The 21,250-nt window shown below is 45.0% G+C and overlaps 1 protein-coding gene across 1 annotated transcript; it reads left to right on the plus strand.

Annotated features, from left to right (window-relative positions):
* The first annotated feature begins 11 nt into the window (after window positions 1-11).
* nfe2l1a (nfe2 like bZIP transcription factor 1a) lies at window positions 12-20,896 on the plus strand. The gene is made up of 8 exons (XM_037476107.2): window positions 12-89; window positions 2,575-2,968; window positions 3,110-3,277; window positions 16,597-16,665; window positions 16,923-17,069; window positions 17,186-17,357; window positions 17,812-18,474; window positions 18,627-20,896. The coding sequence occupies exons 2-8, from the start codon at window positions 2,696-2,698 to the stop codon at window positions 19,607-19,609; spliced, it is 2,475 nt and encodes an 824-aa protein (XP_037332004.2). The 5' UTR covers window positions 12-89; window positions 2,575-2,695; the 3' UTR covers window positions 19,610-20,896.
* The last annotated feature ends 354 nt before the right edge of the window (window positions 20,897-21,250 follow it).

Genomic DNA, 21,250 nt, shown 5'->3' on the forward strand with positions numbered 1-21,250 from the left:
CTCCTTAAATAGCCCCCCCCCCCCTCTCCCGGTTGGACGGGAGAAGCGAGTGAAAGCAGGACAGGGAAACACGGCGCGGAACACTACGGGTAAGACGCACTCTCAACTATTAAGATTGTCCATGTACATATCCGCTCAAAAGTAATTTACTAACATGTAACCACGAGTGGAAGCAGTATTTATAAATAAAAGTACTTCTCTTCCTAGTGACGACGTATGTTCACTTTCGGCAGTGCGCTCTCTTTGGAAATATGTTTTTGCGTCCTCGTCATAAATAGGTGATCAGTGTCAGGGATGAAAAACACGGTGTAACCTGTTGCCCCGGCTCAGCTCCAGCTGGCTCTCCTTTATATTCGCTAGCGGGCACGACCAGGCAACACGATATTATTACTTTGGTAGAGCCAGCCAATCAGTTTCAGTATACATATAATATATATATATATATAGAAAATATATATAAAATCTTTTAGAATATGTATACATGCGTAACGTTATATATAAGATGCACCTATAAACCTAGATTGTTGGGTAAACATCTGATCAGTATGTTGAGGAAAGACCAACTCGAAAGCCCGACAAAACTTCAATTTAACACAATGAATTATTTTGGATAAAATGCGTCTGTTTTCATCCACGTGCTGGTTGTGTGTCCTCACCGCAGTCCTGTGCGCGTCGCAACTGGGTAACGATGTTAACTTTAACACGGCGACGTCATGCGCGGTGCGGGACTATAAGGCTTCTGTGTGGCTTCCCTTTCACGCCGGTCCGTTGTCTGATTGTGAGGTCTGGCCGATCTGGGTCCAGCTGTTTTACCTATAGTTTCTCCGGCTAAGGTCTTCTCTCGTACCGAGTTCGGGTCGGGTCTTCTTGGAAGTACACTGCTTGTGGTCGCTCTTGATATATTGTTAAATGTTTTCAGTGATTGGCTTCTCCTTAGCAGCACTAAAACAAATAAATAAAACACAATAAAATCAGACAAAAAGCACATCGATACCTGGAAGACATGTTCCACCAGATCCTAATTTCCTCCAAACCATACATTACAATATTATACGTGAACACATTGCACTGCACTGAACTATTCGAACAAACAGCACTACCGTCAAAGGTGGTGCTGCAAAGTTCCAGTCAGCTGTTCCACTGGAGCCTCAGCCAACAGGTCACCATAGCACTGAGGAAGGGCGGAGGACAGGGGGTTTTCAAGTAATTCCAAGTTTATTCAGAGAGAGAGGGAGGGGAGGTTCTAGCTGGTCTGTCTGCCTTATCTACTCATAAGAACTGTCACACATATTAACCACTGCCTCTCTGCATGCAGAAGACAATTCACTCAAATTCATAAATAAGAGTTGATCAGATAGAAGAGACATCTTATATAATGTAGCCATAAATAAAGTGACACTCTCTGGAGCTGTTTGCATGTGTAGCTGTTGGCCAAACACACCGCCCAAAACCCTAAAATGTCACGTGCCCAGCTAGCCACCCAAACTATTGAGTGACTGCTGGAAAAGCAAGGTTAGGACTAAGACACATATGCTCACTTACATCAGTTGCTTGCCTACGTTAGTCACACGCGATCTTCCTTGCAAATAGCCAGATAAATGCAGGGGTGGAGCAGTCAGGTGTTCAGCAAGGGGAAATTCATGTTTTTGTGAATAAAAATCCATCGCTTCCATAATGGATTAACTTGGGAACCCAAGTTGTCATATTGCCCTGTTGAAAGCTAAATTACTTTTTGCCAAAAAACAAATTCATTGTAACTTTGCTACGCAGTGGGCATATCCATAAAACATATTATTAGAAAACTTTATTAATCCCCCAGTTGAGAAACTCGCCAGACTCATGCAAACAACAATAGACAGTCTTGAGCACAACACACAAGAAACGCATACAAGGAACAAACAAGACAAGAAGATGTCTTATAAAATATGACGGGCATCAAAAAGATGCTAGACCTAAAGGTGTTCATTCAAAAATCCAACTGCTGCTGGAAAAACCTTCTGAGTCGTTTAGTAAAACACCAGGACATACTGAGTCTCTCGCTGAGCTTCTGGGTCCATTAAAAACACTGCAGTGGAAGAAATGATCTTTTATTAACTTGCCCTTCTATAGTGACCTCTAGTGAGGAAGGCCAATCGCTGAACCAGCCTTTCTGATCAGCTTATTGATCCTGTTTTTGTCATCCGCAGTAATGCCGCCCCCCCAGCAGACCAGAACATAGAAGATGACATAGAGGACATTTGCTTTAACTTGTGTATTATCCATCCTATGCTGCCACTTCTTGATTCTGAAGGAAGTTGCTCTATTTCATAATCAGGAAGAACAGTTTTACGCAAAGACAAAACAGGATTCTTTTTTTAAATGAAACTTTGCGAGTTTAACTGCCTATCAGTCTCTGGTGAGAGAAGGGTTCCTTTTTTATACGGATCAGTTGGGTTAAACTAAGTATTTTATTCCATTGGGCTAGATTCTTTCAAGTCTTCTCTACAAGAGCAGTTGGATGTTATATTTTAGAAGAAAACTTCCCAACAAGTGGTACAGGTAACAAGGATTTATTTTTCTGACTCGCTTCCTTAGGGAGCTTAGCAGTGGATGACAGATCTTCTGGGGACTTGACATTAAGACAACAGACCCCCGTTGCGGTGGTGACCGAGCTTGACTCTAGACCCGTGAGCCGATCTCTGAGGAACAGAAGACCATGTTGCACCTGAAGAAATACTTCACAGACGGCCTCATCCAGGTGGCCATCCTGCTCAGCCTCTGCGGCGTGAGGGTCGACGTCGGACTGGAGCCCTATCTACCTCCCTCCTGGCACGAGATGATCTTGGGTCCGACCTCAGCGCTGACACAGATGCAGTTTCACAACCGCCTGGGGGACGACCACGAACCGCACCCCAAGAGCATGGACCTGGAGGGCTTCTTTACGACGCGAAGGCTGCTGGGCTGGGTCCACTCTCTGGACAGACTACAGGTGACGTCCATATCAGTCTTCATCTAAAGCCCATGGATATGGAATCGAAATTATATAGTACTAACCGTTCCTAGCAGTTTCACATACAGTCTTTATTTAACCGAGGTTCTCACCGATCCTCTTGTGATACCTTCTACACAGGTTCCTTACACAGAACTGGAGACCTGGCTGGTCCAACGGGAGGCTGATCCTCTTCCCATGGTATGTCCAGACCTGGAAAGAGCACCAGAAAGAGACCGCACTGCCCCAGCTGTGGAAGCCACAGCTAACCGTGGTACCCTGCAGGAAGAAGAGGAGGAAGATAAAGAGGTATGTTGGGTGAATTTATTCTTCTTAACAATGTGTTATAGCTACGGTTAATCAGAATACATACCTTTTTAAATTAATTAAAAATAGGGATGCTGATATGGATTTGATTCCCACAAGAGGAAATATATTTGAATTGCAGCCTGTCCAGTCTTCTGGACTGAATTTTCGCCTAAGCTTCATTTGGTTTTCACAGCTAAAGTTTAGACACTCCCAAAGTCTGTTAGAAGACCACTGACCTACCAACATGCCAGAAAAGTAGCAGTTTAAATATGCATTTATAAATCATATAAATCAGTGTTGGGGGAAGACAAGTTTTATGTTATGGTTAACAGCAAAACTCAGTGTAATGTCATGCGAGATAGTGAGTCAGCACTAGGTGAGTCATCCCAAAACCTTACCTAACCACAACCAGGAGAATGAAGCAATACAAACAGTGCAGTTGAAATACAGCAGGAACACCCTGCGGGAGACAATAAACCTTTTAAATAAGCACACAGAGTAGCCGCCCTGAACAGTAGGTCTTAGTGCTTCCACCGCAGTATTACGGTACCCCTGGAAAATCAGATTTTTAATATCAATGAGACTTTCCTGGTTAAATAAAAACATGCATATGCTTCCTTCAAACAGGTGAATTTGGGTGTTTTTAGGTCTGGTTGTAGGTACTATTTAAAAGTCAGCAGCAGTGGATACGGTGGAGAAGCAGTCACAATAGAAACATTCTCTAGTCATCCAAAAGGCCCTAACCCTGACCCTTAAAAAAACAGAATCAGATTATCTGTGCGCTATATTTAGAATTTCTTTGCCAGTTTACCTTGCAGTGAGACAGCTATATGGTCTGTGTTTCTGATGCGAACTGAAGCCATCACTATGCTTCTGCCCAAACCACCAGACTGTGTTGAAATGTTCACCTAGCTAAATCAATTTTTGTGGTGGCTTTGGCATTGACATCAAACATGCATTATTACGTTGCAGTCAATATAGGACTTGTCTCCCCCAGCTTTGCACACCTTTGGGCCTGTGAACTGGGACTGGGCCATTTTAAAACATTAACATGCTTTGATCTAAACCATTTTAATGTAGCTCTGGCTGTATGTTTAGGGTTGTTGTCCTGCTAGAAGATGAAGTCTTTTGCAGACTGCATTATATTTTCTTCAAGGATTTCCCTGTTTTGGGCTCCATCTATGTTTCCCTCAATTCTGACTATCATCCCTGTCCCTGCTGAAGAAAGCAAAGGCATCCCCACAGCACGATGCTACCACCACCATGTTTTACAGTTGGGATGGTGTGCTCAGGGTGATTGGCAGTGTTGGGTTTCCACCACATAGCGTTTTGCAATGAGACCAAAAAGTTCCATTTGGCTTTCATCTGACAAGAGCACTCGTTTCCATATGTTTGCTATGTCTCCCACATGTCTTGTGGCAAACTCCAAACAGGATTTCTTATAGTCTACTTTCAACAGAAGCTTTCTTCTTGCCACTCTTCCATAAAGGCCAGATATGTGGAGTGCACGGCAGGGGAGGGGGTGGAGCTGTGGGGGATGGAGTCAGGACATTGTCTTTTAAATCTGCAGTAGAACTCAGCTCGTGTGCCAGGCGGAGGTCATTCATGGAATGAGGGGTTTTCGGCTTGTAGTTTGAGGTGTTTAAAGCCTCTCCAAACCGAAGCAGAGTCACTTGCTGAGAACTGATGTTGGAGTACAGTCATTTAGCTTCTTTCACTGCCTTGCTAAACCTGTATTTTGACTCCGTGTACAAGTCTTTGTCCCCACTCCTAAATGCCTGAGCCTCTGTGCACTCAACCAGATTGTCAGTAGCAGTCCAGAAAACATTGCAGTCTGTACAGTCCAAACACGCCTGAAGATCCTCTAGCGCCTTGCTGGTCCACTTCTTGGATTCCCCCACCACAGGTTTGCAGAGCTTTAGTTTCTGCCTGTATGCAGGAATCAGGTGGACCATGACGTGGTCGGAGTGTCCCAGCCAGGCACGAGGGACGGCGTGATAAGCCCCGCTTGCTGTAGTGTACCATTCATCCAGCGTATTCTCCTCTCTGGTCGGCCATTTAATAAACTTAGGAAGTTCGCGGATGAGGTTTCCTTTTGTTAAAGTCCCCAAGGACAATAACCAAGTAGTCCGGGTTGGTCCGCTCCACACGCCGTATCTGGTCGGCGAGTGTCCGCTGTGTCTCCTGCAAGTTGCCCACAGGCGGAATGTAAACACCGACCAGGATGAATGAAGCAAACGCACGGGGGGATTAGAAGGGTTTGCAGTTGATGATAAAAGATTCCAGAACAGGAGAACAGTGTTGTAGGATCACTGTTACGTCGTTGCACCAACTGTTGTTGAAGTAGAAGCAGATTCCTCCAACCTTCACTTGCCGGAGAGCTCCGTGTCGCGGTCCGCTCTGAGCAGCTGGAAGCCCGCCAGCTGGAGTACGGAGTCCGGTATCGATCCACAGAGCCAGGTCTCCTTGAAGCACAAAACGGAGGATGAAGAAAAGTCTCTGTCACCAGCAGCTGAAGTTTGTCCAGTTTGTTGCTCAGTGAGTGCACGTTGGAGAGAAAGATGCCTGGCAGGGGTGCGAGAACCACGTTAGGCGCACTAACGAGCCAGCCCGTTTTCCCCTATTGGGGGACTATTGGGCCATTCCATTACTGTGGTTATACCATGACAAAAATGTAGAAAAGGCGTTAGTAATTATGCAAGGTACTGTATGTGTAACAGAATTAAGGCTACTGCTCCTTTATGTGCTTACACGTTTGCCACAACTGCTTCAAAGCAAGCACAGATCATGTTGGTTTTAAAGATTTTCTATTGCCCTAAAGAGGCCCAAAACAAATCATTGACACGGTTATAAAAGGTACCATAAATATCCGTTCATTTCGGATTTTGTCTATGTTGTAAAACAAAAGCATGAGCTTTAAACTGGGTGTTTTTTTCCTTCTTCCTCCAGTCTTTCTGCTAAAGTAGGCTTATCTCATTACATTACATTACATGTCATTTAGCTGACGCTTTTATCCAAAGCGACGTACAATAAGTGCATTTCCACATAGATACAAACTCAGAAAACAAGTAACAAGAAAGTACATTTTTCATCAAATAAGCAGTTACAAAACATGTTATAGAAAAGTGCCATTATAAGTACAATTTAAGTGCTATCATTTGTTAGTGCTACGGTTTGCTAGTGTTTTAGTCAAGGTAGAGTCTAAAGAGGTGTGTCTTGAGTTTTCGACGGAAGATGTAGAGGCTCTCTGCAGTCCTGATGTCATCAGAGAGCTCATTCCACCATCTGGGAGCCAGGACAGCAAAGAGTCGCGATCTGGCCGAGTGCTTTTCTCTCAGTGAGGGAGGAACAAGCCGCTTTGCAGATGCAGATCGAAGTGTGGGAGTTGGGATGTAGGGTTTCACCATGTCCTGGATGTAGACTGGTCCCGATCCATTCACAGCATGGTGTGTCAGTACCAATGTTTTGAACTGGATGGACAGAGAGTTGCAGTAGTCAAGGCGGGAGATGACAAGCGCCTGAATCAGTACCTGTGCCGCCTTCTGAGTGAGAAGGGGTCGTATTCTCCTGATGTTGTAGAGCGTGTATCTACAGGATTGGGTCGTCGCTGCGATGTTGGCAGTCAGGGAGAGTTGGGAGTCAAGTGTCACGCCGAGGTTCCTGGCACTCTGAGTGGGCGTTTACACGGAGTCGCCGAAGTTAACGGTCAGGTCCTGGGTGGGCGAGGTTTTTCCAGGTTTTTGCTCCATGTTTGTACTGTATGTCACGCAAAGACACAAAAGTGGCGTCTGTTATTTCATCTTGCCTATTTAATTGAAGCTTTTCTTTGAGTCAGAAAGGGACTCTGGTGTCGATCTACCGATGTGGATGGTTGCTCGGACTCTGTGTTAAGGCCTGCACAAACTTACACCTTGAGCTCCATTGGTTAATGGCAACACCTCAGACATGCCTGGTCAAGCTCGGCCCAGAGACGGCCAAAAGCATATACATTACCTGGCTAATCCGTCATCTCAGCCACCACCATGTCAAAACTGAAAATAATCGTTAAGGCACATAGAGCGATTTAAGATAGATGAAGGGGCCAATACACTGTCTCCAACAACTCCTCTAGAGGCTTACTCTGTGGCCCAGAGCTTCAAACTATGACGCTAATAGGGAACCCAGATCAGTTGTGGAGGCTCATTACACGAATAGTGTGTCTTTACAAAATAAACATCTGTTGATTTAGGCAACAAAACATCTTAAAGCATAAGGAAAATATTGTGTTTGACTTCAACTCAAGTAACAGCTTACTCCAACAAATTTGCTGACAAGACACATGAATAACGACTGGCGGGACAGCGATTAAACGCTGACCTTAAGTTTTACACAGGACATGCACATTGGCATCCTGGGTGAAAGTAGTATGTTTGTTTTGTCCCCACCAACCAGGTTTCGTCACCTTTATTTAGAAAGTACACTGTGAAGAAACACTCACAGACTCCATAACACACACACACGTATAAATAGCCCAGAGGTTGACTTCAACACAACCCACAACCCACACTGAGTAATACAGAGTCATGTGCAGCCGTTGATCAGGGTTCCAGTGTCACACTAACAGTGGATACATTCACTGAGAAACTGTGTGTGCTAAGTATTCCTCTGTAATTTTAATTCTGTGGCACTTTGTCATGGATTAAACACCAACATTGGGTCCTGAAACCTCTGTGTGGAAGCTTAAGCAACATAAAGTTATTCATATAAAATACATAGTAATACATCTTATAACTACTGCACATTGTTTTTATTCAGTTATTTGGTATGTTTAATAGAAGAACAAGAGTGATATATTGAGATTACTCAGTTATACTATCTGCTAAGTGGTTTGACTCTGCTCCCACATGCTGAGAGTCCCTGTGTTAACCTAAGGAAACGACCAAGATATTCTTCGTAGCCTAGTTGAAGTTTTTTCATTTTTTTCTAATAAAGACACTCAAGCCCCTTGCACCCAAACAGCAATTTTTAAATTTTTAAAGCTCCCAGTCAGGCAGTGACACAGAGGAGGGGTTAAACCGCTGTATTCATATTTAGAATAATTATCTTAAGATCAATTGAGAAAAAATCCTGAGCATTGTAGAATTGAATCAAAACTTGACATAAAGATTAAAGATCTACGTAAACTTGCCTCGCCACCACATCTCTACTTTAATCTGAAAGTTGTATAATGTAATTATATTTTCTAATATTCCTTATGTATCCAATGTCATTTGAACATAGAAACACACACACAGCAACTTTATTAGCTTGTGACCGACTGGCTTGTTTTGAAACCTAATCGCTGGCCATAGCGAACTGACACACATTCACCTCCCTCCAGTTTCGCAATCTGTCCTGTTTACTGTCTCAACACACACACACACACACACACACACACACACACACACACACACACACACACACACACACACACACACACACCAGAGATGCTCACGAGTCCCAAAGCTCGAGTCCGAGTCGAGTCTGAAGTCTTTCGAGGACGAGTCTGAAGTCACCGTGTGTGCGACTCGAGTCGCACTCGAGTCCGAGTCTCCAACTCGGGTCCCCATCTCTTATCAACGTCCCTTTTACCGTAAAAAAAACATACCAACAACTTTTTACTCCTCCTTTACTCTTTACTTAATGTTTTTTTTTTTTCCCCATAAAATGAAAATACGAAGCGTAGCCGCTAAAACGGAAGTACGTAGATTTTCGCAGTAAGAATCGACGCAACCGTCTCTAATGACAGCGGTTACCAGGGTAACAAGGAGAAAAGTTCATGGACGGATATAAATAAATAATCCTGGTCTGACGGGATGTGTTAGCAGCAGTAGTTGACTACACTTGCTGCTCTTGGCTCTGATATTTTTTGTCCACGTATTGTTTTGCTTCAGTGAGCAGAACAGAGACAGTTAAAGGAGAGTAAACGGTCCGCCGCTGGAGTGCATACGTCCCGACATCAGCGAACCGTCGGTCGGACCGCCAGCGGCACCAGCGGCACCCCCGCCTTCCCGTCAGCGCAACCCAGCAGCGGCATTCGACATCTTTCACGTGTGTGGCCGCGCGTGCGCAGCCAGCAATATGTGTCAATGTACGTGTTAAGTAGGCAGGTAACGGAGGGAGCGATATAGCGAGCTCATCAGATTTTTCCTAAAATTAAACATTGTTCACGAGTCCCAAAGCTCGAGTCCGAGTCGAGTCTGAAGTCTTTCGAGGACGAGTCGGAAGTCGAGTCGGAAGTCACCGTGTGTGCGACTCGAGTCGCACTCGAGTCCGAGTCTCCAACTCGAGTCCCCATCTCTGACACACACACACACACACATACATAAGCAGACAAAATCAGAGAATTGCATGTCAACAATCGTATACAAATGCATGAGGTGCTAACTTGGTTGTTAACCTAAAAGTGAACTCCCACTTCTACCACTGTTGTCTCCATCCTGAATGAAATGAAATAACATCTTCGTTGGCCAGCAATGCATCATAGGATATGTTGGGCCGCATAGGATAGATCAGATGTGTCCTAAAAATTGCCGCCTGAAGGGCTGCATCCTTTGACCACATTCAAAGGAGCTAACGTAATGGAACAGCCGAGTCCTATAGTCTACAGATTGATGACAGTGTATATCAGGACTAACTAAACATTCATACACATTTGTGTCTTGCATTAGGACTCATCAACATCGACAAGCGGTGTTGGGGATTCGAATTGCCAATCGTTCAAAAGATGGCATACGTGAGAAGATCCTATCTTGTATACCACCGGTACCTGGAGAGTCTGTCCTCGATCCAACGTAGGAGAGTGAAGACATAAGGCGTCCCCCAAAGGCTTGATGATACTGTATTACATCCATGGAGAGTTTTGATAATTTTTTTTATTAGATTAAATCCAAAGTAGGAAGAACAAGGCTCCATTTAACGGTCAATGGAATCAGCACTGAGTCTCACCTTACCTGTTAGTTACAGCAGATCGCTTACTGATGGTCTGTCTCCTGCAACTTGCGGTGCCTGGTCATGCTTGGAATCGGAGCTGGATGCTTAGATGTTAAATGCAGGATTGCTGCCAGCTCAGCAGAATTTCTGAAGTATTGGTGACACACACATAAGGAGCTTGTTAGACACAGCTTTCCAATACATCACATGTACAGATATGTGTACAGTATGTATGCACGATCAATGAAAGATCCAATAAAAATGAAAGCGAGGGCAATATCTAACTTCAGTTCATTTAATGACGAACTCATTTAATTTCAACTAGCATTTAAGTATATAATTTATGGAGAGGGCATTATGTTATTGTCCTCCGTTTTTTGGTTAGAAAAATAGTTCTGCAAGACAGAATCCACTTTCTTAGCACCACAGGTAGCACCCCCACCTTTCACAGGTCCGAGGTGACTGACTGGATCCAGGGAAACCCTTTCATGAACTTCAAAAGGATTTCAAAGACTAAAGGAAGGCCATGGATAAAAGAGTCCTACAGGCTACTTTTGTCTCCCAAATTGTTTTAAATGGCATCTGATGACGAGAATAAATTACTTTTTCAGAAAAATGTGGAAGGGAAATTATTCTGCAAAGCTTTGATATGTTCAACATCAAGTTTACTAATTCAAGGTAGGACATTCTACAGAAAAATATTAAGCTGATATGTAAATGCATTGTCTTTTAATTGATGACAATATAATGTTTCTGAAAATTAGGTCAACCTGTTGGTGGCACAAGTTCAGCTTTGGTGACCACCATGGTTTATTGGATTTATACCTTATACATCCGTAGTGATTATTGTGGGACATTTTAGTGAATGCAGCTCAACTGTCTCTCACTCTCCCGTTTCCTCGCTCACTCAGTCTCTCTCGCTTTCTCATGGTGGCAGTTGGGTGTGTGGTGAGCTGGTGAGTTTGGAGCGAGTGGTTTCCGGTCTGTGGGACTGGGCTGCAAAGAGCAAGAAGCTTAAGCATGTCCAGTCCTTCAGGAGACAGGTGTCCATGTTCCTCACCTATCCCTCACAGACGCTGGAGGTGTCCTTCAGAGTGAGGCATGGCGAGGGGCATTACACGATCTATGCAAATACGGGTAGCATCAGATGTATTCTGTGTGGGGGGTGGAGCACAAGCGTGCCGCTTGTCTTTACAAGTCCGCCGGCTGAGACTGGAGTGGAGGTGAGTCACGGCGGACAGGTAGGCGCTCAGGAAGAGGGATCAGAGCGGAGTTCCTGGTTTTACTACAGAGGAAAGGGAGGGGGTGGAGGAGATGCAAGGAGCGGAGGTGAGAGGAGTTGAAGGGGGAAGAGAGATAAAAAAGTCAGGAGCAGAGGAGCTGAATGTTGAAGTAGAAAGGACGGGAGGAGGAGAGAGGTGTGGGAGAGGGAATAAGCGTGAAGGGCAGAGAGGAGGACAAGAACGGAGCAGAAGGAAGGCCTCTGAAAATTGAGAGGACAAAAGGACGAGTAGAGATGACAGGACAGGAGTGGAGATGAGACTTGAGCAGAGGACAAGACCAGTGAGGAGGGAAAGGTAGAGTCTCAGAAAATGAACGAGGGTCGGGAAAAGAAAGGCGCAGAGAAAAGGACAGGAGAGCGTGATGGAAAAAATGCTGAGGCAAGGAAAGGTGCGGAGGGAGGGAGAAGAGAATAAGAAGCGGTGGCAGCAGGTTGGAGTATTGTAGCAGTGCAAGCGAAGGACTCAGGCTCCATGACTGTCGATGGCGACGTGTACTCGCTGGAGAAGATAACGGCTTCCTGGACGACACATTCTGTCGGAGTTTTGGATTATTTCTCGGGCGGTGTTAAATTTATCAGGACTGCTGTGTTGTTACAAAAAGTTTTATTATACTAACTTTCTGGATAAGAAAAAGCGCTTCAGCATGTGACTGTTCTCAGGAAGTTAATGGATGGAGACTGAGGGAAAGGCTCCAAGAGGCTGAGGACCGGTGATTGATTCTGTGATGAATGTGTTGCACTTCTTTTTGTGTTAGTTTCCTGTTTCTGTCTACATCACTGCTCCTTTTCCTTTTCTAATGCACAAGGTGATTTTGGGTTCTCTGTATATGAATGGTGGGAGGGACCGCCAGAGGAGAGCGGTCACCGCAAAAATGATTAAACAAAAGAGGTTGGACATTGGAGACCCACAGCGACATTACAACCATGACAACCATAGTGATGTTGGGGACTGGAATTGTACTGTTAATTTCTCTTTAGACAGGACAGGGGAGGAGCCTCACGATCAGTGATCTGCCACTCTGTTCCAGGTAATTGCTGAGGCAGGCGTAGTGGAGGTGTGGAGGGTTAAGCACCCCACGTCAGACAGTACACATGGGTGAAGATGTTGGAAGGGAACATCAGGGCAGCCAGGCTGGACTGGGTCTTCTAGTTATGGTAACCGACTAAACCTGTCACATTCACCCGGTGGGATTCACCGACCATCACCTGGTTGTTCTAGACTTTCATATCTCGCCAACCACCAAACACAGCTCTTACTGGCACTTTAATGTCAAGCTGCTGCAGGACAAGGACTTCTGTGAAAAGGTTGACACTTTCTCGGGGATCTGGGGGAGATGACAACTGACCCAGCTGAGATGAGGCAGCATGCCGGCGCCTTCTACAGCGCCCTCTACAGGAAAGAGGTTGACTACTGTGATAGTATTAGGGAGCTGCTTTGGTGTCTCCCGCTGCTGGACCCCGAGGACAAAACCAACATCCCCCTGGTGTAACTGACTGCTGTGGTGGGTCAGATGGCTGCTGGTAAGGCTACTGGCTCTTGACGCACTGCCTGCAGATCGTCAGACTAAACACTTCTGGGAATGTTTGTGAGCCGACCTGTGGCTGCAGGAGAACTCGACGAATTACCGACATCGTGTCAAAATGTGGTACTGTTTCCGCTACCCATAAAGAGAGATGTGTCCTTGCTAAAGAACTGGAGACCGGTGGCGTTGTTATGCACAGATTATAAAGGTTTTTCTAAGGTACTCGCAAAACTGGCTTAAGAAATGCCTTGACTGTATTATCCACAGAAATGGATGGATTATTGTGAAGGACCTGTTGAATGTTCTTAAACTATGTAATATTGATTTTGGTGTCATTGCCTTGGATCAGGAAAAGGCTTTTGATAAAGTGGAAAAAAGAAAAGCATAAGCCACCCTAAGAGCTTTTGGTTTAGGTGAAGGGTTTACGTCACTGTTGGGTATGATGATAGGCAAGCCACTTGTCTGGTGAAGGTGGGGGCCGCGCTGAGTGGTCCAGTTCAGGTCCAGAGAGATAGCAGGCTGTGATGTTCCATCTCTGGACAGCTGTACTCCATAGCCATTGAACCTCTCTTTAACAGTTTAAGATTGCGTCTGTCAGGAGTCATGCTACCTGGGCTGCCTCAGCGCTTCCCTCTGATGGTGTTGGCGTATGCTGACGACGTAAGTGTTTTTGTGAAGGATTAGAGGGACGTCCAGCTTCCAAGTAGCTGTATTAATCTATAATCTTGTTGTCAACGCCTCAGCTCTTTGGCACAGACACCGGAGTGCCTAATTGCAGAGATCCAGAGGGCCGTTGTGGACTTCTTCTGGTCGGGCCTTCACTGGTTAAGACCTGCTGTGCTGTAACTACCGATCCAGGAGGTGGGTCAAGGCCTGGTGGACAACGAGTAGCAGCTTTTAGACCAGTGACCGCTCAGAGACTGCACTACAGTTTCGGCCTGCCATGCATTGATACTGCCTGTGTGCTGCTCAGGTGGGCTGGAGGCATGGGGTATGATCTTTTCGTGCTTGAGTCCCGGTCAGTGGATTCAACTGGTCTTACGGCATTCCACCAGTCCGTCCTCTAGGCATGGCAGGTTCTCAAGCGGAGTGCTGTAACACCAGGGATATGGCTCTTCAAGGAGCAGCTGTTTGGGGGCAGTTTCATCACATCCCAGGTCTTGACATACACTCACCGGCCACTTTATTAGGTACACCTGTCCAACTGCTCGTTAACACTTAATTTCTAAGCAGCCAATCACATGGCGGCAACTCAGTGCATTTAGGCATGTAGACATTGTCAAGACAATCTCCTGCAGTTCAAACCGAGCGTCAGTATGGGAAAGAAAGGTGATTTGAGTGACTTTGAACGTGGCATGATTGTTGGTGCCAGAAGGGCTGGTCTGAGTATTTCAGAAACTGCTAATCTACTGGGATTTTCACGCACAACCATCTCTAGGGTTTACAGAGAATGGTCCGAAAAAGAAAAAACATCCAGTGAGCGGCAGTTCTGTGGGCGGAAATGCCTTGTTGATGCCAGAGGTCAGAGGAGAATGGCCAGACTGGTTCGAGCTGATAGAAGGGCAACAGTGACTCAAATAACCACCCGTTACAACCAAGGTGGGTATAAGAGCATCTCTGAACGCACAATACGTCGAACTTTGAGGCAGATGGGATACAGCAGCAGAAGACCACACCGGGTGCCACTCCTTTCAGCTAAGAACAGGAAACTGAGGCTACAATTTGCACAAGCTCATCGAAATTGGGCAATAGAAGATTGGAAAAACGTTGCCTGGTCTGATGAGTCTCGATTTCTGCTGCGACATTCGGATGGTAGGGTCAGAATTTGGCGTCTACAACATGAAAGCATGGATCCATCCTGCCTTGTATCAACGGTTGAGGCTGGTGGTGGTGGTGTCATGGTGTGGGGAATATTTTCTTGGCACTCTTTGGGCCCCTTGGTACCAATTGAGCATCGTTGCAACGCCACAGCCTACCTGAGTATTGTTGCTGACCATGTCCATCCCTTTATGACCACAATGTACCCAACTTCTGATGGCTACTTTCAGCAGGATAATGCGCCATGTCATAAAGCTGGAATCATCTCAGACTGGTTTCTTGAACATGACAATGAGTTCGCTGTACTCAAATGGCCTCCACAATCACCAGATCTCAATCCAATAGAGCATCTTTGGGATGTGGTGGAACGGGAGATTCGCATCATGGATGTGCAGCCGACAAATCTGCGGCAACTGTGTGATGCCATCATGTCAATATGGACCAAACTCCCTGAGGAATGCTTCCAGCACCTTGTTGAATCTATGCCACGAAGAATTGAGGCAGTTCTGAAGGCAAAAGGGGGTCCAACCCGTTACTAGCATGGGGTACCTAATAAAGTGGCCGGTGAGTGTATGTCACCATGAGAGAGAGAGAGAGAGAGAGAGAGGTTGGCTGTATGAAGCTGGATCAACTGGTGAAGATCTCCATTCCTCGCCTGGCAGAGCTGACCCACGTCCGCTCCAACAGGCTGCTGCTCAGGCGGGTGGAGGAGGTCTGTGCCTCGCTGCCAGAAGCCTTCAGGTTATTTGTAGAAAACCGATCACTTGCTGACCAATTGGACGGTAAGTGTGAATGTCTTCCCCCCCCTTGATGTCTTTGCTGCTGCAGGAAAGGAAACTGTGAGTCGGGATGTCTTTCTGTCCCTGAAGACCCCACAGTTGGGACACTTTGAGTCTCTGGGGAGGAAAGCAGTGTACCAGGTCTGCATGAAGGTCTCCAACTTACGCTCTCTGGCGGGGGTGAGGGTTTCGAGGTGGGCCGAATATTTTGGCAGGAAGTCCTACCCAGTGGGCTGTTGGCGGACCCTGTACAAGCCTCCTGTATACAAACCGACAGGAGACCACCAGTGGAGGGTTGTGTATGGCACCATAGCCACTAACAAATATCTGGTACACCTGGACGGAGGTCCTTTCTTTCCACTGCCGGAAACCACCTGTTTGTCGAGTGCTCCTGAGTGAGGAGGCTATTCGGATGCTTGCAGGCCAGGTTTTGACAAGGCCTGCAGAGTTTCTATATTGAGTCAGATAAACATGCAACATGTTAATTAAATCAGAAGACTATTCTGTAAAGAGAGAGTGATGAGATCCTTTTTTAATATCTCTCTACCTCTAGTTCTCTACGGCCCTAAATACTCTGCTGGCAAGAGAAATGTCGACACATTATTGAATTTCCTTTCAGAAATGTCCAAACTGGCCATTTAGAAAACAAGTAAGAACCCTATTTGGCGTGGAGGATCGGAGGACGTGAGTCTGATGCTGACAGGGCTGCTGGCCGCTCGGCTCAGGGTGGAGTTTGGCTACTACAAACTGACCAACAACACCAAACTCTTTGTGAACATTTGGGTCTGGAGTTCCTCCTGTATTCAGTCAAGGAGAACGGTTGTCTGGTTGTACACCTGTGATTTCTGTTGTTTCTTTGCATGATTTGGATTTGTTGTAGCTTTTCATTGACACTAAATCTGTAACCATTTATTCGAACCAGGAAGATGTAATAAAAAATCTCTTTGTCTCTATCCCTCTCTTTAGACTTCTGTCTCCCTTCAGGAGTGTTTGAGGTTGTTGGAGGGAACCTTTGACGTGCCAGAAGAACAACAGGTAAGGCCTTTTCTTTTCTCTTTTAATCATTTCTGTTGTTTCCTTTTGGGGTTCAGAAAAGGGCACAGGAATTTTACCCATTTTACCCAAGCCCCATCATTTTTGTTTTCTGTAACTTTCTCAAATTACCATCACAGTGGTTATGAAGGCTTTGGATGGGAAATACTCCAGAGTAATAAAAACATTATAGACCATGTTATTTTGGTATTGCTATTTCACCATGCCCCCGTGTTTAAAGGCCTCTACTTATCTCTCAGTTACGTGATGTTGGTGGTAGAAGCAGAGATGTGGAGCATCAGCCATCAGGTAGAGACGCCCTGTTGTCCCATAACACCCCAACTGGTAACCTTTCCCTGGACCTTGAGAACCACTGGCAGGACCTGTTGGCTATCATGGACCCCGAGGTGACTGGGAAAATTAAGGAGGATACTTTTAGAAAAATAGATTAAATGAAATGACTAAATGAGTAAGCTGTGATACAATAAACTAAGATACATTTTCATGTATCCTTCATTTACAGAACGCAGATGTTGGTATGATGACTTCATTTGAACTCAGCCAAAATTCCAGAGCGATTGAGACCCACCAGAGTGTTGGGTCTGAAGCTCTGCGTCAAAACCGCAATGACCATGACAACAGTATAACAAAGGCTGAGCAGGATGTCCTTTTATCGGAGACTTCCATGCAGCACGGTAATTCATTCCAAAAGTGGATGTTTCATGGAAAGTACCTCTACATGGAGCTTAGTGTTTGTTGTTAATCTTTGAGACAGCAACTGGACAATTACATTCTGAACAAAAGGCTCAGTTTCTTGTTTAGGAAGCTTTAACATCCCTCCATGTCATAGTCGTCTTTGGCCTCCTAAACCAGCTTCATGGTAATTGATTAACTACACCTACTGATGTGCCTGAAATATTTGGAAAAACAGGAGTTGGTGCCGCTTGTTGAGAATCTAAAGTACCTATATACAGAGTCAGGACCAGGATTTCGAGCACAGGCTGTTGGTACTACGCTTGGCAGATTATGTAGTCTTAGAGAAATAAAACCATAACAATATGGTTTCCTGAATGTTCTATTAATGACTGCACCAAATGCACAGTTTCATATCCTGCAATTCCTAACAAATTGCCCATTCCTTGTCTCTAGGTTTGTTGGGGCCTAAAGGGCAGTCAGTGCAAAAGCCAGCCCTGCTTCCCCTAACACCCAGTACAGAGTTGGATAACCAAAGTTCAGCCTTAAACTCAAGGGACACTTTGAAAAACTCCAACATGAATCCCTTGCACAGTCTTCCAGACCATACACATCTGCTTGATCAAGATCCTTTAAAAGATTTCTACTTGGCACTGAATGCAGAAGATAACTTCAGTGCCCTCAACATGAATCTGCTAACACAAGGTCTTGTGGATACCACGGAAGAAAGGGCATATTCAGAGTATGCTCCTCCTATGCTCCAAAATGATTCACGTGACTTGACACCTTCCAGTCTGACCCCATCTCCACAGGCGAATGGTATCACTCAAGACCCTCTCACATCAATCTCTGGTTTCTTTTTGGTTGATGAAGAGGATGATCTTGATAATGAAGATGGTTTTCCTAGCCCACTGTGTGACCTCTTAGAAGATGATGTCATCCTGGATGAGATGAGATTGTTGGACCTGGCTCTGGATGAAGGATTCAGCCCTGTAATGGCAGCCAAGCTGGAAGAGGAGGGCTTCCTTGGGAGTAAAATTGCCCAACAGCAAACTGGTACAGATGTTAACCACTCTGGCTTCAGAATAGAAGATAGGTGTCAAGCAAGAAGACAACAGGGTAATTAAATGGAGATTCAGTAGACCTTTTTGTATACTAACAATTTCTGACAAAACCTACAATTACAATTAAGAGCCTACTCATGTCCAATTCAAGTATGCAATATAAAACTCTTGACCTTACCTTGATCTTTGCTTATTTCCTCCTCCTAGATGTTGCAGTTGAGGGGGACTCAGACTCGGGTCTTTCTCTGGACTTTAGCCGCAGCCCTGCTTCTCCATGTGCTTCCGAGGCCTCCTCGTATTCATCTTCCTCAACCTCCTCTTCATCTTGTACATCGGCCATGGAAAGTCCCTTTTCTTCAGACAAAGAAGAAGACACTGAGGAAGGGTTAGTTTTTTCAGATATGGAAGTGGAGGTGACCATAAAGCAGGAGGAGCTGGAAGAGGAGGAAATGGGGGCAGTCGGAGGAGGTTACCCGGAAGATGTTAAAAACCCCTTCTCTGTCAACTATGGGGATAACAAGCTGTATAATGGCTTTCCTTGGCTGGAGTATATCAGCCATGATCACTCGTACAACCTGGCCTGGTCATCTGTCTCCTCTCCATCTCAGGACAAGATGTCTACCAAACCCTCCTTGCGAGATGACAATGCCAAGCCTTACCACCGCTCCTCTTCCAGGCACATCTCCGAGAGCAAAATGTGGAGCCGGGATGAAAGGCGGGCCAGAACCCGGAAGATCCCTTTCTCCAACGAGTTGATTGTTAATCTGCCAGTGGAGGAGTTTAATGACCTACTGGCCAATTACCAGCTCAACGAGGAGCAGCTTACACTAGTCAGGGACATACGTCGCCGCGGTAAGAACAAAATTGCAGCACAGAACTGCAGGAAGAGGAAACTGAATGTGCTGTACGATCTGGAAGACAGTGTGTCGGGTTTGAGGCGCTACCGTTCGCGGCTTCTCCGAGAGAAACAGGAAGCCCTGAAGAACCTGCAGGAAAGGAAGCGCCAAATGGACGAGTTGTACCAGGATGTGTTTTCCAGGCTAAGGGATGACGAGGGGATGCCGTTGAACGCCATGGAGTACCTGCTTCATTTTGAGTGTAACAATATCGTATTGGTAATTTCACACCAACAAGGTGCACCGCAACCACTGACAAAAAACGCCAAGAAACCGAGGGATAAAAAAAAGTGAGACTTGGACAAATCATGTTCAGCATGTTCTGGCTTCAGAAGCTTAGGGCATTAACATCAGTGGGATCTAACCACAAACAAAGGTACTGATAGGAGATACTGATGCGGTGGTAGATGAGCTACAGGAATTCTTTATCTGTGTCAGTGGAGGATGCTGAAAGGTACACTGAAATAGATATCATGCCTAAAAAGATACCATGATAATTTGTTAGTGTTTTTTTATTTAATGATATAGTGGGTGGCTGGGTTAAAAGTGATCTATGCTACTACATATTTGGATGAAAACAACAGACTACCGATTACCTGGGACCAGCACTTTAAAATGTTAGTTCAATGCCTATGCACAATGCTTTTTCAACACACTGAGCTGAACAAGATAGCTGAAGGATTGGAGAGGTGGATTGTGGGTGTCGGCAATATAGCCTCTGGGCCATTAAGGGGTGCTGGATCACAGAAAGGGAAGTTGTGATGATACACCTGGCCTGGCTCTCACGTAGACACTTCAATAGGCTTAACACAGTGGGCCACGGAGATCAAACCTGTGTCGTTTTCAACCAAAGACCGACCATTAGCCGAATGTATTGGATATTGGTCCTGGTTTTAGGAGTACCGCTCCTGCTTGACTGACTTTGAAGGTATCAAAGATAATTCAGACATTTTTATCTATATAAGGGAGCTGCACCCATGCTCACACCTGCCCTGAAACTCAGAAGGTCCCACACTTTTCTGATATTCTCATATAAATAAATTAAGAGCGGCCTGCAAGGATTTTATTTAACGTTCTGAAAGAAAAATATTTGTGGAAATCATATTGTCCTGATGTGCTGCAGGTGTCTCTGTGTATGGTAGCTCCTGTCATCGGTGTGTGAACAGGTGAATGATGTCATCATTAAAAATACACAATGCACAATAGTCCATTTAACTTTGTGGATTCTGATAAAACTAAGTACAGGGAACTAAACATGGCAGCAGTCCTTGATGCTGATGGTTACATAAAAAGACATTTGCGGTTCTTCTAGATTGTATGTGAAAATAAATAGTTTAGACGATAGCTTTTAACTATTCATGTTGTTTGCAAAGCATTTAGAATTTCTCGGGAATTTCCTAAGCTAGAACATGCTAGAAGTTACCATTGTCTAGTCGGAGCTCTGACGAACGCATTCAATTTGTAATAACGTTGAATTCTTTTTAGAGAGGAACTTGTCCGAATACGTTTTGTACCTGCTGGTATTCAAGGATGTGGGACCTTGTCTTGGGTAAAATTTAAAATAAATTATATTTATTTGAATCGAGTTCCCTATTTGGTGTCTTCACATTCACAACAGCATGCATCTTTCTAAGTCAGCATTAACCATTCCTACCACTTAAGCTGAATTTCAATTTGGTAGCGTTTTGGCAGCCTCTTTGAATGCATCCGTCTATACTGAGATGTCATTGAAGCTGAGGAATGAACCCAGCCTTAATTTGGAGGGCATACATACAGGTGATGATGTACTTAAAGTTGATTCATTACTGGTGCTGGTTCATGTAAGTTAACACATGACAATTGAAAATACCATGAGGCAAGAAATACTCTAAAACCATTTTGTTGTTTAACATGGAGGGTAATTTATGGGTTACATCTTTGTTAATACACGTTGCA

Source organism: Pungitius pungitius, chromosome 12 (assembly GCF_949316345.1).
Source record: "Pungitius pungitius chromosome 12, fPunPun2.1, whole genome shotgun sequence".
NCBI classification, from domain to species: Eukaryota; Metazoa; Chordata; class Actinopteri; order Perciformes; family Gasterosteidae; genus Pungitius; species Pungitius pungitius.

What these genes read in the sequence shown, in the direction of transcription:
- nfe2l1a (XM_037476107.2), top strand. Translation starts at nt 2,696, where the DNA reads ATGTTGCACCTGAAGAAATACTTCACAGACGGCCTCATCCAGGTGGCC. An exon ending in TGGCTATCATGGACCCCGAG is followed by an intron (nt 17,070 to 17,185) that starts GTGACTGGGAAA and finishes CTTCATTTACAG; the next exon opens with AACGCAGATGTTGGTATGAT. An exon ending in GGAGACTTCCATGCAGCACG is followed by an intron (nt 17,358 to 17,811) that starts GTAATTCATTCC and finishes CCTTGTCTCTAG; the next exon opens with GTTTGTTGGGGCCTAAAGGG.